At 43.6% G+C, this 24,173-nt stretch overlaps 1 protein-coding gene across 2 annotated transcripts in view; it reads left to right on the forward strand.

Moving 5' to 3' along the window:
- Galphas (G protein alpha s subunit) overlaps nt 1–15,038 on the forward strand; it is a 121,795-nt gene extending 106,757 nt beyond the window's left edge. For both annotated transcript variants that reach the window (XM_045739920.2, XM_045739918.2), the window contains 3 exons: nt 4,866–5,045; nt 7,563–7,761; nt 11,627–15,038. In XM_045739920.2, coding sequence (XP_045595876.1) covers nt 4,866–5,045; nt 7,563–7,761; nt 11,627–11,773 — 526 coding nt within the window. In that variant the 3' untranslated portion in view covers nt 11,774–15,038. The remainder of the gene's footprint in view (nt 1–4,865; nt 5,046–7,562; nt 7,762–11,626) is intronic.
- The last annotated feature ends 9,135 nt before the right edge of the window (nt 15,039–24,173 follow it).

Consider the following 24,173-nt stretch of genomic DNA (forward strand, 5'->3'; position numbering starts at 1 on the left):
CTATTTTGTAAGACATTTCTGTTGGTGGGAATTTTAATTTTACTTTGCCCGTAGTGAGGTTGAACATGTCAAAGTTTAAGACTGAATTTTTATGTTAACTATTTGTAATAGATTTCTGATCACCAATAACTTCCAGGTCCATAAAACTCCTTGCAATTTTACATTTATATGGTTCCTAGCATGACCATCAGTAAATGGGCAGTGATGCCCTTGACATGGTGCCTATTTTTGTACTAATTCCCAGAAAGCAAACAATGGCTTTCTGGATTTTTCCAATATGACAAGCGATTGCCAGCTGTTACTAGTGTGAATGATAACCATATGTACAAGAATGTAACAACTCTTGTATATATCTCAAAAAAAAAAAAATATATAGAATCCTTAGGTCTAACGAACATTAGGAGCATTAACCCCTGCACTGTGTGCCTGTATTATATGACCACTCCCTTGTGTGCAAGACAAAAATTCAAAATTTGTTCTAATATTGTTAAAATGCATTCCCTGATCATGGTAAAAAATTAATGTAATTTATTTTGGCCATAGTGGAAGGATTTCAGCAGATGCCTCGAGGAGGTTGCTTGGTGAATGGCAGGAGCTGCCACCAATATATTTAAAGTGATTTATTTCAGTGTCCTTGATTTAGTTTCTTACTGAATTTTTGCAGTCATATTATGCAATAGTGTGTCTTTATGAAAATTTCTATAATAAAATGTGTGGAACATCGATATACACAAATATATTCATGTTACTAATATGCGGACAACACTATAGTCTTTGAACAATAAATAAAACTTTTTTTTTTTTTTTCAAATATTCACACTGTATTCACATAACTGTATACAGTACTGTACATGTTTATGCACCATTATCAAACCACTAATTTAGAGGAGATTCGGAGGTTTGCCAGTCCCAGAGCTAAGAGGTATGAGTTACAAGGAAAGGCTACAGGAATTAAACTTCTTGACCCTGGAAAACAGAAGAGTTAGAAAAGATATGAATCACCACCTACAAAATTTTCAGTAGAATTGACAGGGTAGACAAAGGCAAACTATTTAGCAATAGGTTTGCTGAGAGAGAACTCTTATCAACATCGTAAAAATGAGGCCCTTAAACATAATACAAGGTACAAAATGCAATCAAATCTGTCCATAGTAGGAAAACAGCATGTGAAGGATTTTGGAATAATGATGTTTGACAACCTAACGTTTAGGGAGCATAACCAAGCAAATATTACGCCAGCCAGAAAAATTATAGGATGGATTACGAGAACATTCATATCCAGGGATCCCATCACAATGGCTGTACTCTTCAAATCACTTGTGCTCTCCCGTCTTGAGTAATGCTCAGTACTTACTGCCCAATTAAGAGCAGGAGAGATTGCTGAAATAGAGGGAATACAGAGAACATATATGACATACATAGATGCAATAAAGCACCTAAATTATTGGGATAGTCTCAAAGTTCTCCAAATGTATTAACTAGAAAGGAGACGAGAGAGGTGTCAAATAATATATACATAGAATTCTGGAGGGCCAGGTCCCAAATCTGCACAGTTAAATAAAAACTTACTGGAGTGAACGATATGGAAGAAAATGCATAATAGGACCAGTGAAGAGCAGGGGTGCTGTAGGCACAATCAGAGAATATTGTATTACCATCATAGGTCCACAGTTGTTCAACATCCTCCCAGCGAGCATAAGAAATATTGCCGGAACAACCGTGAACATCTTCAAGAGAAAACTAGATAGTTTTCTTTAAGGAGTGCCAGACCAAATGAGCTGTGGTGGATATGTGGGCCTGCGGGCCGCTCCAAGCAACAGCCTGGTGGCCCAAGCTCTCACAAGTCAAGCCTGGAACCGGGCTTGGAGAGTAGAAAAACTCCCAGAACCCCATCAAGCAGGAATTCTTCATGCAACCGTCAGTCTTCCTTTATGAATGCCTTTGCCATCAGGGAGGCTTTCAATGCTAACCTCCTATGGGACCTGGCTTATGCCTTGGTGCTGGATCTGGTTTCTTTTCAGTATGGCTCCTCTCCTCTTCTTAGGGAGGATTTTGTGGTTCTAGAGTTTCCTGGCTGGCAAATTTTTCTTTCTTCGGGCTTGGTGTGGGTTTTGTCGTGCCTGCACGTTTGAGTGGTGGGATGTTTCCACGGTGTTGCTGATGTTCTTGGGGGGGGGGCTCTGGAATATCTCAATGAGTGCCTCATGATATTGGTCTGGTCCAGCTGGTTGGTCAGGTTCCCACTTTTTTGGCTGCTTTGACGGCGGATGACTTCAGAATATCTGTATTTTGTCCGCTGCCTTGCCTTTGCTTCGTCTTCTGGAGCTGTCTTTGAATTGGATTTTGGAAGATGTGGGAGCACTGGGTCTGGGGGGTCTGTCTCTGCTGCTCCATGGTTGTTTGCCTTGCTGCAACTGTTTGTGGCGATCTTTTGGGAGGCAGTTTCTATGTTTTTAACCTATTAACTTGTGTATCGACAGGCTATGCTAATCCTGTCGTTAGCTTCGGCTTGGGCCCTTGCTTCCAAGTCTTCTTCCCTGTTTTGTCCTCTGTTGCTCCCGGAGGACTGTGTTGCTCGGTTTTGTCAGCGGCTTCTGCTCTTGCAAGATTTTCAGAAAGGTGGTGCCAGGGCTTGGGGCCTCATTTGGTTATAGTAGGCCTCTGGGGCCAGTTTGAGAGTCAGTGAGCTCCTTGATCCCTTCTTCACCTGGTCGGCGCGGTGTTCACTCAGTGCAAAGGTCGGCATCTCTGAGTTTGCGTCGGCCCTTTTGCAGGTAGTCCCGTTGTTGGGGCAGTGGGGGGAGGCTCGCTCTTTTGTTAACACCTAGTCCCACGATTCATGGGCTTTAATTGTCGTTTCTTACGGCCTTCAGTGGTGTTAGGCGACCCTTCCTTCCTTTTTTATTTTTTTGGGGAGGGGGGCTCCTTTCACTCCTTTCTGTCCTCCATCAGAGTGGGTTTGCTTGTGGATGATTTCCCCTGGACCTCAGGGACGTGTATTGGCCCTTCCCTTTCCATCTGAGATTCAGTGGTTGGTTAGGTTTTGTCATGGGGCATCGTGCTTGCCACTTCCGTTGTCTCCCTTTCAGGTCGATCTGGCACCTCATGTTTTTACGCGTTTGACTTGGGTCATAGTGGTCCGTTTTCGTCTGCTCGGTCTTCGGGTCTTGGCCTACCTCGATGACTGGTTGGTGTGGGCTCCCAGCCAGTCTGTTTGTCTGCTAGCCACGGATTTGGCTCTTTCCCAGCTTGCCAGGTTCCTGTTCCTGGTGCACTGGGGAAATTCCCAGATGGTCCGATCCCTGGGCCTTTGAACTTGGCAGGGTCTTGTGTGGGATTCTCGGACTGCGTCCCTTTCTCTCCCTCCCACGGACTTGCTACGGTTGCTGTCCCACCGTCGGCTGTTTTAGTGGTGGTCACTAGGTGGTTGTTCGAGCAGCTGTGCGGGAACCTGTACTTTGCTCTTCTGGTTTATCCACTGGGCAGGGTTTGACTTCGGAGGCTGTTCTGGTACCTTAGGAGCAGCCTCTTTTGCGATCGCTGGGTTGAACCCCTGGAATCCATAAGCCAGTTACCAGCTTCCTCTTTGGATTTTTCGGGATTCGATGCCATGGCACCTTCCTCCTCTCCCACTTGATGTGTTCACAGATGCCTCATCAGTTGGCTGGGGCATTGTGACCAGTGCTCACCAGTTCAGTCAGTGGCGTTGGCGCTGTCCATGTGTCTCTCTCATAGCACGATGCGGGACTTTGCAGTAGTATGGCTAGTGCTGCAGAGGATTCAGGTTCCTGGGGGCTCAGTGATCCACTCCATTTGGACTGCTGCCCTGTGTTTCACTGTCTCAACCAGGGGGTCTGCCATCCTTGGCTCTTTGGGGCTCGGGGATCCGCTCCATTCGGACTGCTTCCCTGTGGTTCCCTGTTTCAACTGGGGGGTTTGCCATCCGTGGTTCTTTGGGGCTCTAGCCAGTCTGCAGTCTACCCCTCATGCCTTGATGTGCTTTTGTAGGCCATTCTTTAGGCGCTATTTGCTTCTCATTCTTGGGCCATTCTTTGAGTGTGGGTGTTTTGGTAGTCGCACAGGGTCCTAGCAGCTGGGTGTCTTGTGGATATTCTCAGTCTTTTGTGGCTTTGTGTGAACTTGGGTCATGGTTTGCGACCATTGGTCTCTCTTGTCTGGTTGCCTGCGGTGCTTCCTTCTCCCAGGTGTGTAACCTTTTTTCTTCTCTGTGGGTAGCTAGCTTCAGGGAACCTCAAGCGGCAACCCCCCCCCCCCCCCCCCAGGAATTCACCATTAAGTGTAATGAAACTCCAATTTCTGGGCGAGTTCCGGAGGCTCCCTGACACCCTCCCTCCCGCAGGACATTGGGTTTATCATCAGAAGAACTAGGGTGAATAGGCCAGCTGGGATGGTTTGCCTCCCTCCCCCCAAACAAGGGAAAAGGTGGTTTCAAAGTTTCACAAATTTTTTATAGTTTGTTTACATTGTTGGGGGGAGTTCTTTTGGGCTGTTTTGAGACTGCTGCCTCTTTCTGACTATGCAGTAGTCCATTTTGTATAATTGACTTTCTGGGTGCTTTCCCTGGTGGTGGCAGAGGTAACTTTAAATGAAAGATGTTCAGAGTGCCACCGTTCCCTGCACATCTTTAAGGGGACTAGTTTCTGGCTAATGATTCCCAGTAAACCAATAAGAATTCCATAACTAATGGCACCTAGAAGTATGGAACTGAATCAGTGTAATAGCTCCTGGGAGCCTCTGGGGCCCACACAGAATTTGGCGTTTCATTGCATTCAACGCTGGTTGTATGCAGTTTTAAATATTCAAACAATGACAGCCACTCATGATTACATATACTAAATTTGCAGTATGTTTGATGTGGGTGGACAGCGAGATGAAAGGAGGAAATGGATCCAATGCTTCAATGATGTCACCGCCATTATATTTGTCACCGCTTGCTCGTCTTACAACATGGTTCTACGAGAAGATCCCAGTCAAAACAGGCTACGGGAATCTTTAGATCTCTTCAAAAGTATATGGAATAACAGGTTAGTGTCTGCTTAGGCTAAATGTTTTATTTGTTTGCATTTTAAGGCATTGTTCATTCATCCATCTTTTAGTTGGTTTCCTCCTGTCTGATTTAGAAAATTTCTTCTGTAGGCAGTGATTACTTTGTTGTGATAGTGAGTTTGCATTGTCTCCCAGTTGAAAATATTTATTTAAAATTTCTTTTAGTTTTAGCATCAGTTCACAATTAAATCTGTCTCTGCCTCTGTTGCTCATGCTTCATGATTTACTTTATATAGAAAGTAAATCATAAAAATGCTCAGATAAATGGCAGGAGTAACTTCAGCATTCTTCGAACAACACGTCGCCAATTTCAGTTCTAACTTCCTGAATATCGCACAGGAGGTTTGGGTTATAGGCCTTATTTCATAAAAACATTTAACTTAGGTCTATCCTAACCAACCTATGTCCAACCCATACCCCAAACCATTCTCCCTGCAAATTTGGGTGAGGATAGCCCTAAGCATCTTGCCTCCAACTTTGAACAGAGTCATTCTCATATTGGTGTGTGTAAATATATACATATACAGAGTGTCACATGCTTTATGAACACCTTGGGACCAAGACTTACTGGATAGTTTGTTGTGTCCATAAAAGTGGTCCATCATCCTGAAAATCTGGGGGAGCAAAATTTAATATTTTATGGCAAAAATTCAAAAGTATTTTGGTTGTACTTACCAATATAAGAAGTCCCAATATACAGTGGAACCTCGATTAACGAGTGGCTCTATTAATGAGTTTTTCCAGTAACGAGCAAGCCACTCGCAGCAAATTTGTCTCTATTGACGAGCTCGCCTCTATTAACGAGCAAAACCACATGGTGCTTCCTAGCATCTCGTGGGTTCTCGCAAATTCTCGGACGCCAGTGTTGTTGTTGTATCGCACACGACAAGCATCCCTCTGGATTTATTTGAGCTTTTCTTTGGGTTTTTAGTGGTTTTGCGGCTACAATTTGTAACACACGATATCTTCAAAGAAGCTGCTTGCTAAAGATAGTGTTGTCAAGAGGAAGAAAGACACAATTACTGTGGATTTAAAGAAGGAAATTATAGCAAAGCATGAGTGTAGTGTCTGTGTGATTGATCTCACAAGGGAGTATGGCAGGTCCTCATCAACAATTTACACCAATAGTAAGGGAATGAGGAGGTAAGGGAGGATGCTGCCTCTTCCACCGAGATCAGGGAAGTGTTTGGAATGTTTGAAAAGGTGACCGCATTCTTGGAAAAGCTGTCCTGATAAAGCAGTGACAACCCGGTGTGTGAAAATGTTTAATTAATTTATCACTTTGTGATAACACTTTATGAAAGTTATGTCGCTTGAACGTGACACACTTTTTTCTCTTGAATGCACCCAAACACCGCGCTCAAGCGTCATTTGAGCAAATATTTCTATAAAATCCAATTCTTATCCGATCGACTTGGGGATTGTATACATGTTTGCCATGAAATTTCCATTTTCTTTAATAACCACATTGCCTATTTGAGAAAACGGCATTGTATTGTATCTTCGTGGTAAGACTATTATATTGTTGACACAACGAGTGTAATCGATGTAGTTTTTTATTTGGTGCTGGTCTAACGCATCCTTGTGTGACATTTGAAATGAAATTTGAGTGAAATTCCCAAGAAGAGAGAGTCCGCCTGACTCAGAGGTGGATTCTCCTTCCACACCATAACCCCTCTCCTCCTTCCCACCTCTCCATCGTCTCCCTCAAGCCAGCAACTACTCTTCATAAGGTAAAGTAAATATTAAAACACTACAACAAAACATTTATATTTACACATGCAGTATTATATTTACATAAAAAAAGTCATACAGGTATGGATGTTTTTGGGAGTGGAACGGATTAAATTTATTTCCTTTATTTTAAATGGGGAAATTTGTTTCTTAAGACGAGTTTTCCAGGTAACGAGCTCAGTGCCAGAACGGATTAAACTCGTTAATAGAGGTTCCACTGTACTTACAAACTTGATTCTTATTGTTGATAGACCATTGTTATTTAAATGCCTGGAGCATACCTGGAGAGGGTTTGGGAGTAGAACTCCCCGAGCCCGACCTGAGGCCAGGCTCGACTTATGACTTTATATAAAAGTTTTCATAGTGCCACTGGCTTCCTTGCGCCTCTCTGAATGGGGGTTAAGTTCTGGCTCATGGTCCTCGGTATGCCAATAAGAACTCTTAACTGATGGCACCTGGTAGTCTGGCATTATATCAGTACAGTGTAGTAGCTTCAGGGAGCCACCAGGGCTCTCCCAGAAATTGGTGTTTCATTACATTCAATACTTTTTTTTTTATGTTAAAGAATAGTGTTTGCAAATATTGTCTGTGCCAAGAGGTTTTCTGACATTGGAGACTTAAAATATTCTTCAATTATCCTCATGAAATTGAACAATATTTAGTTTTGTTAGCTCTGTATTGTTGACAAGATCATTAAGTTTTACAATAAAAGAATGATACAAATTTAATTGTTCTTGGGGTTAATGTCTACTTAATTTCAGATGGCTACGCACAATAAGTGTTATCTTGTTTTTAAATAAGCAAGACCTGCTGGCAGAAAAGATCCGGGCAGGCAAGAGTAAGCTTGAAGAATATTTCCCCGATTTTGCCCGGTACCAGACCCCACTAGATGCCACTGTTGAACCTGAAGAGGTACCGGAAGTGGTACGCGCAAAGTACTTCATCAGGGACGAATTTCTAGTAAGTTAATATTAGTTTTAATGTAGTTCAATGACATGTGAGGGAGAGTACTAAAGACTGCATGCGAGTGAGAGTGGATGTCATCAGTAGAAGTGGGGGAAGAGTGTCGAGTGTGGGGGGAGGTCCAGAGCAGTGTGTCCAGAAAGGTAGGCATAACAAAACTGACCCCACATGTTAAGAAAAATAAAACCGAAAGCCAAACAGAGAGGTAGAACACACTCTCTCACACACACACACACACACACACACACACACTCACTCACACACTCACTCACACACTCACTCACACACTCACTCACACTCACTCACACACTCACTCACACACTCACTCACACACTCACTCACACACTCACTCACACACTCACTCACACACTCACTCACACACTCACTCACACACTCACTCACACACTCACTCACACACTCACTCACACACACACTCACTCACACACTCACTCACACACTCACTCACACACTCACTCACACACTCACTCACACACTCACTCACACACTCACTCACACACTCACTCACACACTCACTCACACACTCACTCACACACTCACACACTCACACACTCACTCACTCACTCACACACTCACTCACTCACTCACTCACTCACTCACTCACTCACTCACTCACTCACTCACTCACTCACACACTCACTCACTCACACACTCACTCACACACTCACTCACACACTCACTCACACACTCACTCACACACTCACTCACACACTCACTCACACACTCACTCACACACTCACACACTCACTCACACACTCACACACTCACACACTCACTCACTCACTCACACACTCACTCACTCACTCACTCACTCACTCACTCACTCACTCACTCACTCACTCACACACTCACTCACTCACACACTCACTCACACACTCACTCACACACTCACTCACACACTCACTCACACACTCACTCACACACTCACTCACACACTCACTCACACACTCACTCACTCACACACTCACTCACACACTCACTCACACACTCACTCACACACTCACTCACACACTCACTCACACACTCACTCACACACTCACTCACACACTCACTCACACACTCACTCACACACTCACTCACTCACACACTCACACACTCACACACTCACTCACTCACTCACTCACTCACTCACTCACTCACTCACTCACTCACTCACTCACTCACTCACTCACTCACTCACTCACTCACTCACTCTCTCTCTCTCTCTCTTTCTTTCTTTCTTTCTTTCTTTCTTTCTCTCTCTCTCTCTCTCTCTTTCTTTCTCTCTCTCTCTCACTCACTTTTTCTTTCTCTTTTTCCATTTTGTTTTTGTATTGTGTGCCTGGTGGGGGGTCTGCCTGCAAGGGCTATAGCTCCAGTTATGATATTTTTGGTGACCCTCAGCCTTATGGCCCATGAAAACTGTTGGGGCTCGGTGGACCTATGAATGCGTCTTCTGAGTTCCAGCCCGCCTCATGCAGGTTTGAAGATTGCTGTGTGCAAAGAAACTTCTTCCGTTCTGCAGGTTTACCTGGTGGAGCAAGTTTGAGCGCCTTAACCCTTATGCTGCTATGGACCTAATAGCCTTCAACACTGCTGTATTTCAAGAAAAAAAAAATTGTCCAATGCGTTCACTTGTGTTTCTTAGTCACAGAAAAAAAAATCGTAGGTGACATTTTGCCCGCAATAGGGCGAGGAAATTGGCAAAATGTAGGCGTTGACAGAGCAAGCATCGGAGGCGGTTAGCTCTGCCCAAGGTGTCATGCGGGAGTTGCCACAAAGATATTATTACCTAATTATTTCAATGTCTTTGATTTATTTTTTCTTATTTTTTTGTGGTAATATTATTCAATAGTGTGATATATTTATATAATAAAATGTGTGAATCATCACTATACTCAAAGTATGGTTTGCATATTAGTGATTCAATTATTATGTTCATAAAACAATAAACAAATAATTGTGCTGTTATTACACTATATACACAGGTATACAGTGTAATACAGGTTCAAGACCCTGTATACCACTTTTGTCAGACCAATCTTGGAATATGCAGCGCCAGCCTGGAGTCCATACCTAGTTAAACACAAGACAAAGTTAGAGAAGATTCAGCGTTATGCCACCAGGCTCGTCCCGGAACTGAGAGGAATGAGCTACGAGGAAAGGCTAAAGGAACTGAACGTCACGTCCCTGGAAAACAGAAGAGTAAGGGGAGACATGATAACCACCTACAAAATTCTCAGCGGAATTGACAGGATGGACAAAGACAAACTCTTCAGCACGGGTGGGAGCAGGGTGCAGTGTGGGGGGGGGGGGGGAGGAACAAGATGAACAACTGCAGGGGAAGGACAAAGGGGGTGAGGACAAAACCAAAATCAAGGGGACTAATGTCACCAAGTCCAGGTCCCTATAACCAAAACGGGACTATCTCGGGGCATCTGGGTGAGCAACCAACCTAGCTTGCTGCAGCAGCCTAAAACACGCATGCAATGCTGAAGCCACCTGCACAAGTACGTCAAGATTAGTGGATTGGGTGAACTGTGAGTACAAGCAAGAAACACCACTCGCAGGACTCTGGCTTGAAGGTGTCACTGACCCAACAGGCAGTATGACAGAGATACAACAGGTGATTGTCACCCTGAGACAAGGGGACAGAGCAACCCTCAAACTCGCACAAAACGAGATGAGACCCAGGACGCATCCATCAGACCACTGAGCTTCAACATCCCTTAGACGCTCTGCTAAGGAAAGCCCAGGCAAGGTACACTGTACTGCTAACCAGCCCCTCAAACTACCAAGCGAACTACTAAACGCTGAACCTCCGGGACGTGTATACTCATGGGGACCTAGTGGAGGACCACCAAATATATATAATAGGTATCAACACCAAGGGGCAGACCCCCCACTAGGCAGAAAAACAAAAAGAAAAAAATGCAAGAGCCCGGCGGAACAGAGCCGGTCACTGTATTATGGTGAAAACACGCTGCACAGTACCTAACTCCCCTACCAGTGACAAAAACTGGTAGGTCTCCTCCTACCCCGAGACAAACAGTGGTGCATGAAACACCCCAGCTGACCCGAAGGGCGGGCAATCACTGAGCAGCAAAAGACCCCACACAGGTAGACCCTAAGCGACTTGTGCAAGGGAACCCAAAGCCACAAGGGCAGTACTTATAGGGGCACCTAGGAAAGGTAACCCTAGGTACATGCAGCCCGAGTACTTGTGAAATTACTCCTGGCTCTCACATCACCACAGGACAGAACCACACCACAAGGTACAGCACTGGAAATTGTCTGGAGCCAAAATCGCACGACCGCCAGGTCTCACATCAGCCACAGAACTGGGGGTGGATAGCTGGTGTGAGGGGCCTGGGGCTCCCCCTCCCTGGGGAGCTGCCCAGACAGTGGCTCGGTGACAGTTGTGATGTTATGCTCATTTGCTCATTTCTAGTTTGGGAAGTTCTGTCCAGCAGTTTGGCTTTCAGCAGCCATGCTTATGTTTTAAATGCTAAAAGTAAAAAAATACAAAAATCTGAAAGTAGATTCACAAGTAAACTTGATTTGGGTGGTCTTAACAAATTTCAAATGGCCTCTTCATTCTAAGTACTGTACTGTAATTATTATTAAAGAATACTCACATTTTACGTTTTTCGTAATGCTATTGCATACTGTACTACGTATGTGAAACATAAGGGAGTGGGTATGGATTGGGGGCAGGCATGAGTAAGAGAGTGGGCAAGGATGTGGGGGCAGGCATGAGTAAGGGAGTGGTTAAGGATGGTGGGCAGGAGGAATAGATAAAGGTTTTTACATTTATTTTATGTCACATGTTAGATTTTTATTGACTTAATCTTTTCCCTTGCAGAGGATAAGCACAGCCAGTGGTGATGGGAAGCACTACTGCTATCCTCACTTCACATGCGCCGTGGACACTGAAAACATCCGCAGAGTGTTCAATGACTGCAGGGACATAATACAAAGGATGCATCTCAGACAATATGAACTTTTGTGATGGCCAGTAGGTGTGGGTACCGTGGGCGGCAACAGTATCGCTCCGTGCGAGCGACCAAGGCAGACAGGTTGGGCTGAGTGGGGTGGAGGATCCATGAGCACAGAGTAACCCTCCCCGTCTAGTCTCCTCAGAGGAGGGTCCTCAGTCCTTCAGGGTCTCCACTAGACCACAACAGCCTCATCTGCTGCTCACTCGTGGCACAACATCAACTAAACCTAACATCGTTCCCCAAACCCTTTCCCCCCTAAACCTCTTTATTTGATGAAATTTTATTATTTTTAAGACAGAATGCTACACTGTAATTGCACGCACAGATAAATGGTATTCCTATTCTAGATTATAATTTTATTTCCGAAACTCCTAAACTAAAACTGTTCTTGTCTTTTTACTTAAGCCATTACAGGTTTTTATAATTCTATTGTGATACAAATTGTAAGCAAAAAATCCTTTCTTAACCAGGGAGTACTGACTGCTTCACAGTACTCCATGGGGAAGTTCCTTATGCTGCTAACACTTACTCTGTTCTCATTTAATTGTTGCCTTTCAAAATAAAATTTGAGTGATGGTTTTCTGGTTATTTAGCACATTCTTTCAAATATTAATGGGATACCTTTTATGAGGACAAAGACAAAATTGTCCGATATGTAAACTACTTAGTGTGTTGTATCCTTGTCAAGCAATCTACCCTTCTACCCTATTGGGTGAACTTGTTTCTCTCCACCACAACACCATACTTGGCCTCCTTGGTCTGGCCCCATCGACCAAAAAAACTAATTGTGGGCATCCCTTCCCCAGGTCCACTTGGCTCTCCCATGTGTACCCTACTTCCTGATCCCCAAGTTAGCAACTGCCCAAATCTTCAAAGTTAGTATTGTCAGTTGATTGTGTGCAAAATTAAAAATTTCTTAATTTAGAAATTTTTGTTTCACAAAAAATGTTCTGTCTCATGCTTTTGGTGTCCATATTTTTTGCTAATTTTATAAATATATATAATATAATATAATAATATATATATATATTATGTTGGTGGTATGTGAGCCTATATTTATGTGGAAGGGCAGAGAATGAGCTCAACCCTTCGCCCTATCAGTTTGTTGTGGACATGGCAATTTGATAAGTTTTATCTATTTATTTACCTATCAACACCAGAGATCTGCTTTCATGAATCTTCTTTGTGGAGGAAATCTCAGCTAGATGGAATTTATTTTGTACTTTTTTAATTTATTAAGTAATAAGTGCAACTAAGTAGACTGGTGACAATTATCTGTGTAGTCGTGATTGTGTTAAAACCCACCAAATTGTGCTATAATAACTGAGTTAATGATCAGTTCTGCAACCAAATAAGTTTTCCCAAGCTTTACCAATTTCACTACCGAGTAGTTTTTTTTTTTTTTTAACTTCTGTTTTAACCGCTGGCACCTCTCTCTTCTGACCCTATCACTTTCCCAGAGCAAAACTTACATTATTGCTCCTTCTTCTTTAGTTTACATAATAAAGCAATCTTAAAAAAGCTTGAAAGTGATGAAATGCCACATTTAATTTTGGTTTATATTATGTTGGCTGGCAAGAAGGTGAGAGGTGCTGGCACACTGGAGGGTGTGGATAACACTTTCCCATTGTGGGGACGAGTGAGAGCTCCTACAGAAGGTAGATACTACATAAGCTTTCTCAGGGCTAAGGTTGGAGTCTCCTGCTGTAGCTGGGCTCTCACTATCATTCACAATTTGCACACTGTATTAGCCAGCTGTGCATTGTTGGATGGCAGTAAAGTTTGCTGTCTTTGCTGTGCTGAATGTAGGATTTTTTGATGGAATATGAAATAATGTACATCTCTGAATGCTGATAAATGGTTTTTTTAATGCGTATTATGAAGATGTATGAACAACTTTGTGGGAAAAAGAAGTTTACTTGAAAAGTGCCAATATTATACCCTAGGCTGCGAGCATAGGTATAGCGGTGAGTTTAATGCACCATTATGAGAGTTTGGCCGGAGGAGTTGGACGGCACCGGGTGGTGGTGTTGTCGCAGGGTTGGTGCCGTGAGTCACTGTGGTCAGTCTAGTTGGTGGCTGGGGAGGAGGGTGCCATGGTCCCCTTGCTCCCTGGAGTCCATGGCCTCTCCCTCACTACCAGCCATCCCACAACATGATAGCCGTGGGAATGCTAGTTTGTGGTTATGAGGCCTCATTGGTCACTCACAGCCACACCAGCATCCATTACCACGCACCTTAGTTAGGTGGCTACCGCTGTGGTCCCTCTACTTTGCCTGTACAAATCCCTTGTTTAGTCTGCCCTCAGGGCATAACACCAGCTTGTGTTTTATGTTAGAGGCTTGTGTAGTGCGCCTAGAACACCAGATTGGTTTAGCTGCGCTTCAAACCCAATAGTCTCCAGGGAGCATTACCCCCCAATTCTTCCCTTACCTTGTTCTTCCCCACTTTCCCTTCTCACCCATACATCCTTCTCCACTTTAATTCTAAACCTGAAAAACCTAATCCGACAGCCTTTTCCTGGGTGGCAGGTAGTGTATAGGCCTTCCTGGCTGTAGCTCCTGCTACCAGACCCGTAGAGACCAAGCCCAAAACTGGTAGCCAACTTGGATGGAAGGAAAATTCTTCACATAGAATTTATCTTTCAATCTGATTCCTTCTATCGTCACAATCCTCCCCATGTAGTTATAACCTATAAAAAGTGTTACAGAAAAAATTAGAATACCTGATTTTATGTAATTGAATGTGTTCGGTTAATGTATACCAGCTCTGTGTATTGCTTTGTATTATGGCTAAAGTGTAGGCATACCTTAACAGTGAAGCAACAAGATCAGCTGCAGGAGTGCTGTGGGTGCAGGGTCAGTCGTCCTGCCCTCACATGCTGGCCAATGGCCTCATCAATATGACTGGCCAGTTTGGGCGACTGCCCCCTTATGAGCTAGGTGCCTAGATGGAGTTGCAGAGGCTCGGCCACACCCCGGGGGCTGCCCGTGGGCGGCCAACTTGTCTCGTCTCCCAGTGTTGGTGGCCCACTCACCCCCAGCTGCCCCCGCAGGTCAGCCTGCCCATGCACCCCCATTTACACCCTTCTCGTCACACCTGCATCACCAGAACAAGTGGAAGCGGTTACTCGGATCCTGGGTTAACATTACTATCCTAGCACGTCAAATATATATTTCAGAAGTATATTTCAGATGAATTTATTCAAATGCTGCGTAATGGTCACTGTAAATTGTGTAATTGTGAATAAATTTACAATGTCTTATTTACAAGAAGCTTATGTATTTTCATTTTCCAAATTATCCTTAAAAACCATAAGATATTTGTGTATTTTAATTTTTCAAGTACGCCCCATTTTTTATTATCCTTAGAAAAGAAAGTCAAGTACTGTAATTATCAAAAGAGGGCACCAAGGCGGGGAGACTGTGTCACCTTCAAAGCTGCAGGATAACCAAAAGCACTAAATATCACAAAGGATGAAAAAGAGAACAAAAGTGCATCCTTTGCAGATGACACTAGGATTTTTATGAGTAGACAACATAGAGGACATAGCAATCCTCCAATCTGATGTAAACTGATTTTTTCACTGGGTCACAAAAATGATTTAATGAGGATAAGTTCCAACTCCTGTGCTATGAAAAAATAAAATATAAAAACGAACACCATGTTTTAAAAGTAGTCAAATCATACCATAGAATGGAATAGCAATGTAAAGGATTTGGGTGTACTCGTGTCAAAAGACCTTACCTTTAAAGAACACAATAAAGTAGCTGCCACAACTGCTAGGAAAATGACAGGTTGGATAACAAGAACCTTTCAAACAAGCGATGCCGTACCAATGATGATACTTTTCAAGACACTGGTGCTCTCTAGTGTGGATTACTGTTGCACAATAACAGCCCCGTTCAAATCTGGAGAAATTGCTGACGTGGAGAGCGTGCAGAAATCCTTTACTGCTAGAATCTACTCGCTAAATTATCTAAATTATTGGGACCAATTAAAATGCTGAAATCTCTATTCTCTTGAGATTAGGCGGGAGAGCTACATCATAATTTACACGTGGAAAATATTAAGAGTGGCTGGTCCCAAATCTGAACACAGAAATAACACTAAAACCAGAGGGCATGGCAAGATGTGCAGCATACCCCCGTTGAAAAGCAGAAATGCAATAGGTACACTTAAGGAGAACTCTATCAACATCAGAAGCCCAAGACAGTAACCACCTCCACTCTAGACCACGTTTACCACTCTGTTTACAAAAGTGAATTTTCTTATATTCCTCCGGCAGCTTTGTTTCGTTAGTTTAAATCTATGACCTCTTGTTCTTGAAGTTCCGGGTCTCAGGAACTCTTCCCTGTCAATTTTATCGATTCCTATTATTATTTTGTATGTAGTGATCATATCGCCTCTTTTTCTTCTATCTTCTAGTTTTTGCATATTTAATGCCTCTGACCTCTCCTCGTAGCTCATGTCCAAGCTCTTGTGTCTCGGAGAGACTGCAGGATCTGTGTGAGGTCAGTAGAATTCCCATTTTGCAATTCTTTTACCATATCGAGGCACAGTCGATTAGTCTGTCGCACCACAGTCGCATCTGGGATCCTCTTGGACGTAGGTTCGAACCCTCATCACGGCCCTTGTGGATTTGTTCATTTGAAGCATCATGGTATTGTGACTTGTGCAACCCATCCTCGACTTGAAGTCCATTATATCCAGCGGTCGATCCCACAGACGCAGTCATAATTGTGCATAAATAGGTTAGGTTAGGTTAGGTGTTTAGGTTCTGTTGGCGATTATTTGTATTTGTAGTACGTGAGTGAATAATTTGCTGCATTGTGGTTGGAACAACAATTTTTAGTGAAGCTAAAAAAGTGTTCCAGAAGTGTTCGAACGTCAACAGTTGTGAGTCATATATAAACAATTTTTCATTCATAAACAGGGGGTTTGGTGGGTGCATGGAATCACTTTTGGGTCTTGTTTGGAGGACGGGCTGGTGAAGCATTTACAGCGTTATAGTTCGAATAAAAGCCGTCAGCGAAACTCAGGGGACGCAAGGGGTTCGGCGGCTGGACTAACAAGCTTGGATCTGTGTCCACTAGGACGGGCTGTTCGATTACCAGTTATGGTAGCTGGAAACGGCTCTGTTGAGGTTACGTTTTGGCAACACACGTTTAACTCACGGGCACTTAATGGAGCTCGGCCCTGACCCTTATTGTCCAAGCTGCATTGTCCTTCTTATGGCGGTGCATATCCTTGTTGATTGTCCTGACTTCCAGGACGTGCGTATGTCTTGCTTCCCAAAGTTTGAGATTCTATCGACTGTCCCTAGATTGAATCCTTGGTGAATCAGATACCTTTGATATCGCTCGCCTTATGCCTTACCTACCTTGCTTTGATTTGGAGGGCCAAGGCTCTGACCAGGCCTCCTGGTTGGTGGTCTTGTCAACCAGGCGTTGGACGCGGCTGCTCACAGCCTGGTTGATTAGGTATCATTTGGAGGTGGTTACCGATGTGGGTTTTACCGATGTGTGGATGGGTTGCACAAGTCACAATACCGTGATGCTTCAAATGAACAAATCCACAAGGGCCGTGATGAGGGTTCGAACCTACGTCCAAGAGGATCCCAGATGCGACTGTGGTGCGACAGACTAATCGACTGTGCCTCGATATGGTAAAAGAATTGCAAAATGGGAATTCTACTGACCTCACACAGATCCTGCAGTCTCTCCGAGACACAAGAGCTTGGACATGAGCTACGAGGAGAGGTCAGAGGCATTAAATATGCAAAAACTAGAAGATAGAAGAAAAAGAGGCGATATGATCACTACATACAAAATAATAATAGGAATCGATAAAATTGATAGGGAAGAGTTCCTGAGACCCGGAACTTCAAGAACAAGAGGTCATAGATTTAAACTAACGAAACAAAGCTGCCGGAGGAATATAAGAAAATTCACTTTTGTAAACAGAGTGGTAAACGGTTGGAACAAGTTAGGTGAGAAGGTTGTGCAGCCAAAACCGTCGGTAATTTCAAAGCGTTATATGACAGAGTGCTGGGAAGACGGGACACCACGAGCGTAGCTCTCATCCTGTAACTACACTTAGGTAATTACAAACCAGGGTTTTACACAATTCTCCCTTGCACCCGGGCTCTGTCAACAAGCTACTCTACCTCTTCGCCCTTACTTCATTACATACAGAAATCACAATAGCGTGATGCATCAAATGAACAAATCCACAAGGGCCGTAAAGAGGATTCGAACCTTGGGTGTAATGAAGGTTAAGAATGAAGGTTCGAACCCTCATTCGAGGGTGTAATGAAGTAAGGGCAAAGAAGTAGAATAGCTTGTTGACAGAGGCTTAGTTTGTTAACAATGTTTGGCCTGATGGAAACAGAAACAGGTATCGGAATATTCACAAGAGACCGGTGGACCAGCCCCCAAGAGACCGCTGGACCAGCCCCCCAGGAGACCGTTGGACCAGCCCCCAAGAGACCGTTGGACCAGCCCCCAAGAGACCGTTGGACCAGCCCCCAAGAGACCGTTGGACCAGCCTCCAAGAGACCGTTGGACCAGCCTCCAAGAGACCGTTGGACCAGCCCCCAAGAGACCACTAGACCAAAGGCTAAAATATAACCATAATATTACTCATGAGGGTATGTTTTCGTTTGATTTTGAATGTACTGGAGAGGGAAGGCAGTAGCATAGTGTGTATATGAAGGTGAGACTGCGGTAAGACGTTGCTCGCGTCAGCCTCTCAAGGTTATGCCTGTCATGCATGGAGGGAACATGTGGTGTGGGTGACCACTTGACTCTTAATGTCACATGGGTGCGCGCGCACCCTCCGAGTCAAGCAGATATGCTTGGCTTACCTAGTAATACTGCACTGTTAGTGATCTGGGCATTCTTGGATCTGTTTATCAACATTTGGGCTATCATGATCTCTTATGCTTTATTGAACAAGTATATATATATATATATATATATATATATATATATATATATATATATATATATATATACATACATACATACATACATACATACATACATACATACATACATATATATATGCGAACAAGCTTGAATGGTCCCCAAGCATATATGCGAATGAAAACTCCACACCCCAGAAGTGACTCGAACCCGGACCGCCAGGAGCACATTGCAACTGTTGTCGCGGTGCCTTAAACCACTCGACCATCATTGAATGAAAAAATTAAGTGATTTGATTAAATAGCTTTGAGCCTTGAGCTTTGATGTCCAAAGAGCTTGGAGAAGATGTGGGAGGAAGAAGGATGGGGCGGTGAAATTTTTGGAAGAGGATCTGGATGTGGAGAGAGGGGACTTTAAAGTTCGGTGGCCTTTCCACCGTGGATTGGAGATGTTTTTTCGGTCAAAGCCTGTAGCTTGAGTTCTTCTTAAGTGGTAGGAGGCTAGTGGTGAGGCGGTGTGATGTCGTCCTGGTTCACTTGAGGTGTTCTTTCTAGCTTGGAGGAGGCGTCTTCCCTATGATGATGTTGGACCTGTACGTTATTTTAGCTTGGATTCGTTCTTGTTACGATGTTGAAGTTTCGCCTGAAGTATCCGAGCGTAAGATTTGGTTTCGGGGTTCCTTCTGGGTCTTCGGCTGCGGTAGAGAAGTCGATTTGTTTCATCCTGTCTGTCTTGAAGAGTGGGTCGATGTGGTTTGTGTTCAGGATGGAGAGGTCTGTGTATCGCTCCACTGTGGAATAGTGGACAAACATAATGTGAGGTAGTTTGATTTTGTTCCTGTAGGTGATGCGCCTGTTGCATTCCATGGCCAGGGTTTTAATAGTATTGCTGTTGCCATTGAAGACTACCTCCCGAGAGATAAAGAGGCAGTAACAAGGTTTGCTTCTATCTGTTGTGCCTGGTATGACCGAGGGTACTGGGTGAATGTAGGTGACTTCCAGCTCTTCAATTTCAGTGTCTGGTGCAGATGCTTGCTGTGGTGCTGCTGTAACCGGGGCCTGCGTCAATGGAGTGGGTGCCTGAGGTGCTGTTTCAATTAATGTTCCAGATGCAGCCGGTGTTGGGGTTTGTTCTGGTTCCGTGATTGATGTTGCTGCCGTTCGGCGTTGCTGGAGTGCTGTCCATGAATGAGGGCTGTCTCTCATCCTTTGTTTTTTAGATGGAGGAGCCTGGGGTGACGTCTTTTGGCCTGTCAGTTTCGTCAGTTTCTTGTTAGTGCAGAGAGAGAGAGAGAGAGAGAGAGAGAGAGAGAGAGAGAGAGAGAGAGAGAGAGAGAGAGAGAGAGAGAGAGAGAGAGACAGACAGAGACAGAGACAGAGACAGAGAGAGACAGAGAGAGACAGAGAGAGACAGAGAGAGAGAGAGAGAGAGGCAGAGAGAGAGAGGCAGAGAGAGAGGCAGAGAGAGAGAGGCAGAGAGAGAGAGAGAGAGAGAGAGAGAGAGAGAGAGAGAGAGAGAGAGAGAGAGAGAGAGAGAGACAGACAGAGACAGAGACAGAGACAGAGAGAGACAGAGAGAGACAGAGAGAGACAGAGAGAGAGAGAGAGAGAGGCAGAGAGAGAGAGGCAGAGAGAGAGGCAGAGAGAGAGAGGCAGAGAGAGAGAGAGAGAGAGAGATACAGAGACAGAGAGATACAGAGACAGAGAGATACAGAGACAGAGAGATACAGAGACAGAGAGATACAGAGACAGAGAGATACAGAGACAGAGAGAGACCAGGCAGGGATCGACCCACCTGGCTTAACATGGGCCTCACGTGTCAGGGCTGGAGGGGCGACGAAGCCTAGTGAGGTTAGTGGGTGACGGTCGCCGAGAACACATTCTATAATACTTTTTAGCATCAAGTATATTTGGGTCGTAGATCGTTACGCATAGACCCTATACGTGCGATATGAATAATACAACGTTATCAGAACAGAACGAGGTATACATAGTAGCATATTTGAGAGAGAATCCTTATGGTTATACATATTTTCCTGTTATATGGAAAAAATATGATTTGTTTTCCCTATGCTTATACTTTTAAGTTATAATTTTTCTTGATATGTCTTAATGCTTTGAGGTGAGGAAGAAAAGCAGCAACATGAAGAAGAAAAGCTTACATTTACAAGAATGTAACAACTCTTGTATATATAAATAATAATAAAATAAAATATAAAATTTCACAAGTTGTTCTCTGATAATCTTATTAAAGAATTCGACTATCACTACGTAGCCAATAATTAAATAAATTAGAGAAGACTAACTTAAGTACATTTAAAAGTTTATATAATGCAAGGAGATGAGTTACCCATATGTTGTACAAGGTTACCAGCCTACAATGATTGTAGAATATCAAGTACCATGATATTCTACAGAGTTATCAGCGTGAGTGAGATACCACGATTTGCTACAAGATGAGGTATCATGATATCTGTTACAAGGCTATTAGTGTAGATAAGGTACCATGATTACAAGGCTACCAGCGTAGATGAGGTACCATGATTACAAGGCTACCAGCGTAGATGAGGTACCATGATTACAAGGCTACCAGCGTAGATGAGGTACCATGATTACAAGGCTACCAGCGTAGATGAGGTACCATGATTACAAGGCTACCAGCGTAGATGAGGTACCATGATTACAAGGCTACCAGCGTAGATGAGGTACCATGATTACAAGGCTACCAGCGTAGATGAGGTACCATGATTACAAGCCTACCAGCCTAAATCGTAGTAACGTAGATTGAGTACCAGCGTTACACCATGATGTGTTACAAGGCTGCAGTGTAACAATAAACTTTCTGTGGCGCAGTCGCCTAGATTTCCTAATTCGCCCTCACTGGCTACGTTCCAGCAGCTGTCGTAGACGCAGTTACATGTAACTGAATTAAAAGCTTGTAGTATCGTAATCGTTTACAGTGAACAAATAATAGTCGCGCGTACACAATGATAGTATTATGCTCAAAGAACAAACCATATCATGCGTTCATTATCATAATATTTATCATGTACACAAAACAAACACTGATAAGTTAAAATCACAATACTAAGCATTAATAAACAAAAAGTAGCATTTATGTTTGTCTTATCCCAAGTTGACACTAACTGTGGTGTCTTAACCTAGTAATAAAACATCACGTCATCAAAACAAAGGGCAGGCGGGTTCTTAGGTTAAACACCGACTTAGTGAAAATTGAATGAGCCAGCATTTGCCTTCACTCTTTTCTTAGGCTAGGCTCGTCCAGGCGGCGGCCGAACCTAAAGACGCATTTGTTAATTTTAACCTAATGAGTATTCAAAAGTTTTATGTTATCAAATATATCCTACCTTGTAGCTACTTTGTGGAAGTTCCGGGGATCAAATGCCCCGCGTCCTGGTCTCCGACCAGGCTTTACGGTTTATCATCTGGTCAACCAGGCTGTTGGACGTGGCTGCTCGCAGCCTGACGTATGAATAACAGTCTGGTGTTGGTCAGGTATTCTTTGGAGGGGTTTGTCGAGTTCTTTCTTTAACACTGTGAGAGGCCGGCCAGTTCAGCCCCGTCCTCCAAACAAAGACCCAAAAGTGATTCCATGCACCCGCCAAACCCCAGGTGTTTATGAATGAAAAACGGTTTACACGCGACTCACAACTGATGACGTCCGAACACTTCCGGAACAAGTGCTTCACTGACGAATTTTGTTCGAACCACAACGGTGTAAATGCTTCACCCACGTACTACAAATAATCACCACCAGAACCTAAACACCTAACCTAATCTATGCCTATATATACACAATATGCTATTATAGTATTAATTTATATTTAGAAAAATTCCTGTTTTGAATGAACAACATGCACAAATTTATTTATGCGTCTGTGGGGTCGACCGCTGGATGTAACGGACTTGAGTTGAGGACGGGTTGCTGACCTAGACAGCGGGCAAAGGTCCTTTACCCCTAGAATCCACTTTATCATTCATCTAAATTATTGGGACCGATTAAAAGATCTTAATCTGTATTCTTTAGAGCGTAGGCCAGAGAGATGCATAATAATCTACACGTGGAAATTATTAGAGGGACTAGTTCCAAATCTGAACACGGAGATAACATCACATGAAACCTGTACGCATGGCAGGATGTGTAAAATAGCCCCACTGAAAAGTTTTGGTACTCACCTAGTTGTGCAATAGGTACGCTGAGGGAGAAATCTGTCAACATAATGGTCCAAGACTTTTCAACACTCTCCCTATACACATAACTGGCCATCCCGTCCTCGACCCAAGTCCATTACATCCAGCGATCGATCCCACAGACGCATTCATAAATTTTAACATGCTGTTCATTCAAAACAGGAATTTTCTTAAATATAAATTAATATTATATTATATTAGCATATTGTGCATATATAGGCATAGATTAGGTAGGTGTTTAAGTTCTGTTGCCGATTATTTGTATTTGTAGTAGTTGGGTGAAGCATTTACAGCGTTGTGGTTCGAACAAAATTCGCCAGTGAAGCACTTGTTCCGGAAGTGTTCGAACGTCAACAGTTGTGAGTCATGTGTCAGCCCGTCCTCCAAACAGAGACCCAAAAGTAATTCCATGCACCCGCCAAACCCCCTGTTTATATATGAAAAATGATTTACACACGACTCACAACTGATTTCGTTCGAAAATTTCTGGAACAAGTGCTTCACTGACGAATTTTGTTCGAACAACAACGCTGTAAATGCTTCACCCAACTACTACAAATACAAATAATCGCCAACAGAACCTAGCATGTAAAAATTTATGACTGCGTCTGTGGGGTCGACCGCTGGATGTAATGGACTTGAGTCGAGGACGGGTTGCGTGTGTAAACCGTTTTCCAATCATAAACAGGGAGTTTGGCGGCAATTAACGAGCATTTAGCCTTTGTTATGAGGACTTCCTGAGTGTTTACAGTGCAGATTGGAAGTGAGCAAAACACATCTCGAGTCATAGCTTCGAATATGGTTAAATGTGCTCAGCTTGTTCTCATCAACAGAAGTCAAATGCTCTTTAATCCAGCCGCCAACCACCTGTTTATGAATGCAAAACGGCCTACTGTCCACGGTTCACAACTGATGATGTATGTACTTTTCTCGAGCAGCGCTTCACTGACGTCCTCTGCTCGAATCGCCAGTCAGTAAATGCTTCACCCACGAACTACAAACACAAATAACCGACAACAAAACCCTACCTACGCCTAACCATACATTGAATTTTATTGTATAATAATATTAATTTATACATGAGAACAAACCTATTTGTATTAGAGTGTTAAAATTGACGAATGTATCTCGGCAGACGGCTACACCTGAATAACAAGTCACTGGAAACAGGAGACCTACCGGAAAGCTGGAAGACAGCTAATGTCTTCCCAATACACAATAAGGGTGACAGGGCTAGAGGCGCTGAACTACAGGCCAGTTTCCTAACTTGT

This window comes from Procambarus clarkii, chromosome 26 (assembly GCF_040958095.1).
Source record: "Procambarus clarkii isolate CNS0578487 chromosome 26, FALCON_Pclarkii_2.0, whole genome shotgun sequence".
NCBI lineage: Eukaryota > Metazoa > Arthropoda > Malacostraca > Decapoda > Cambaridae > Procambarus > Procambarus clarkii.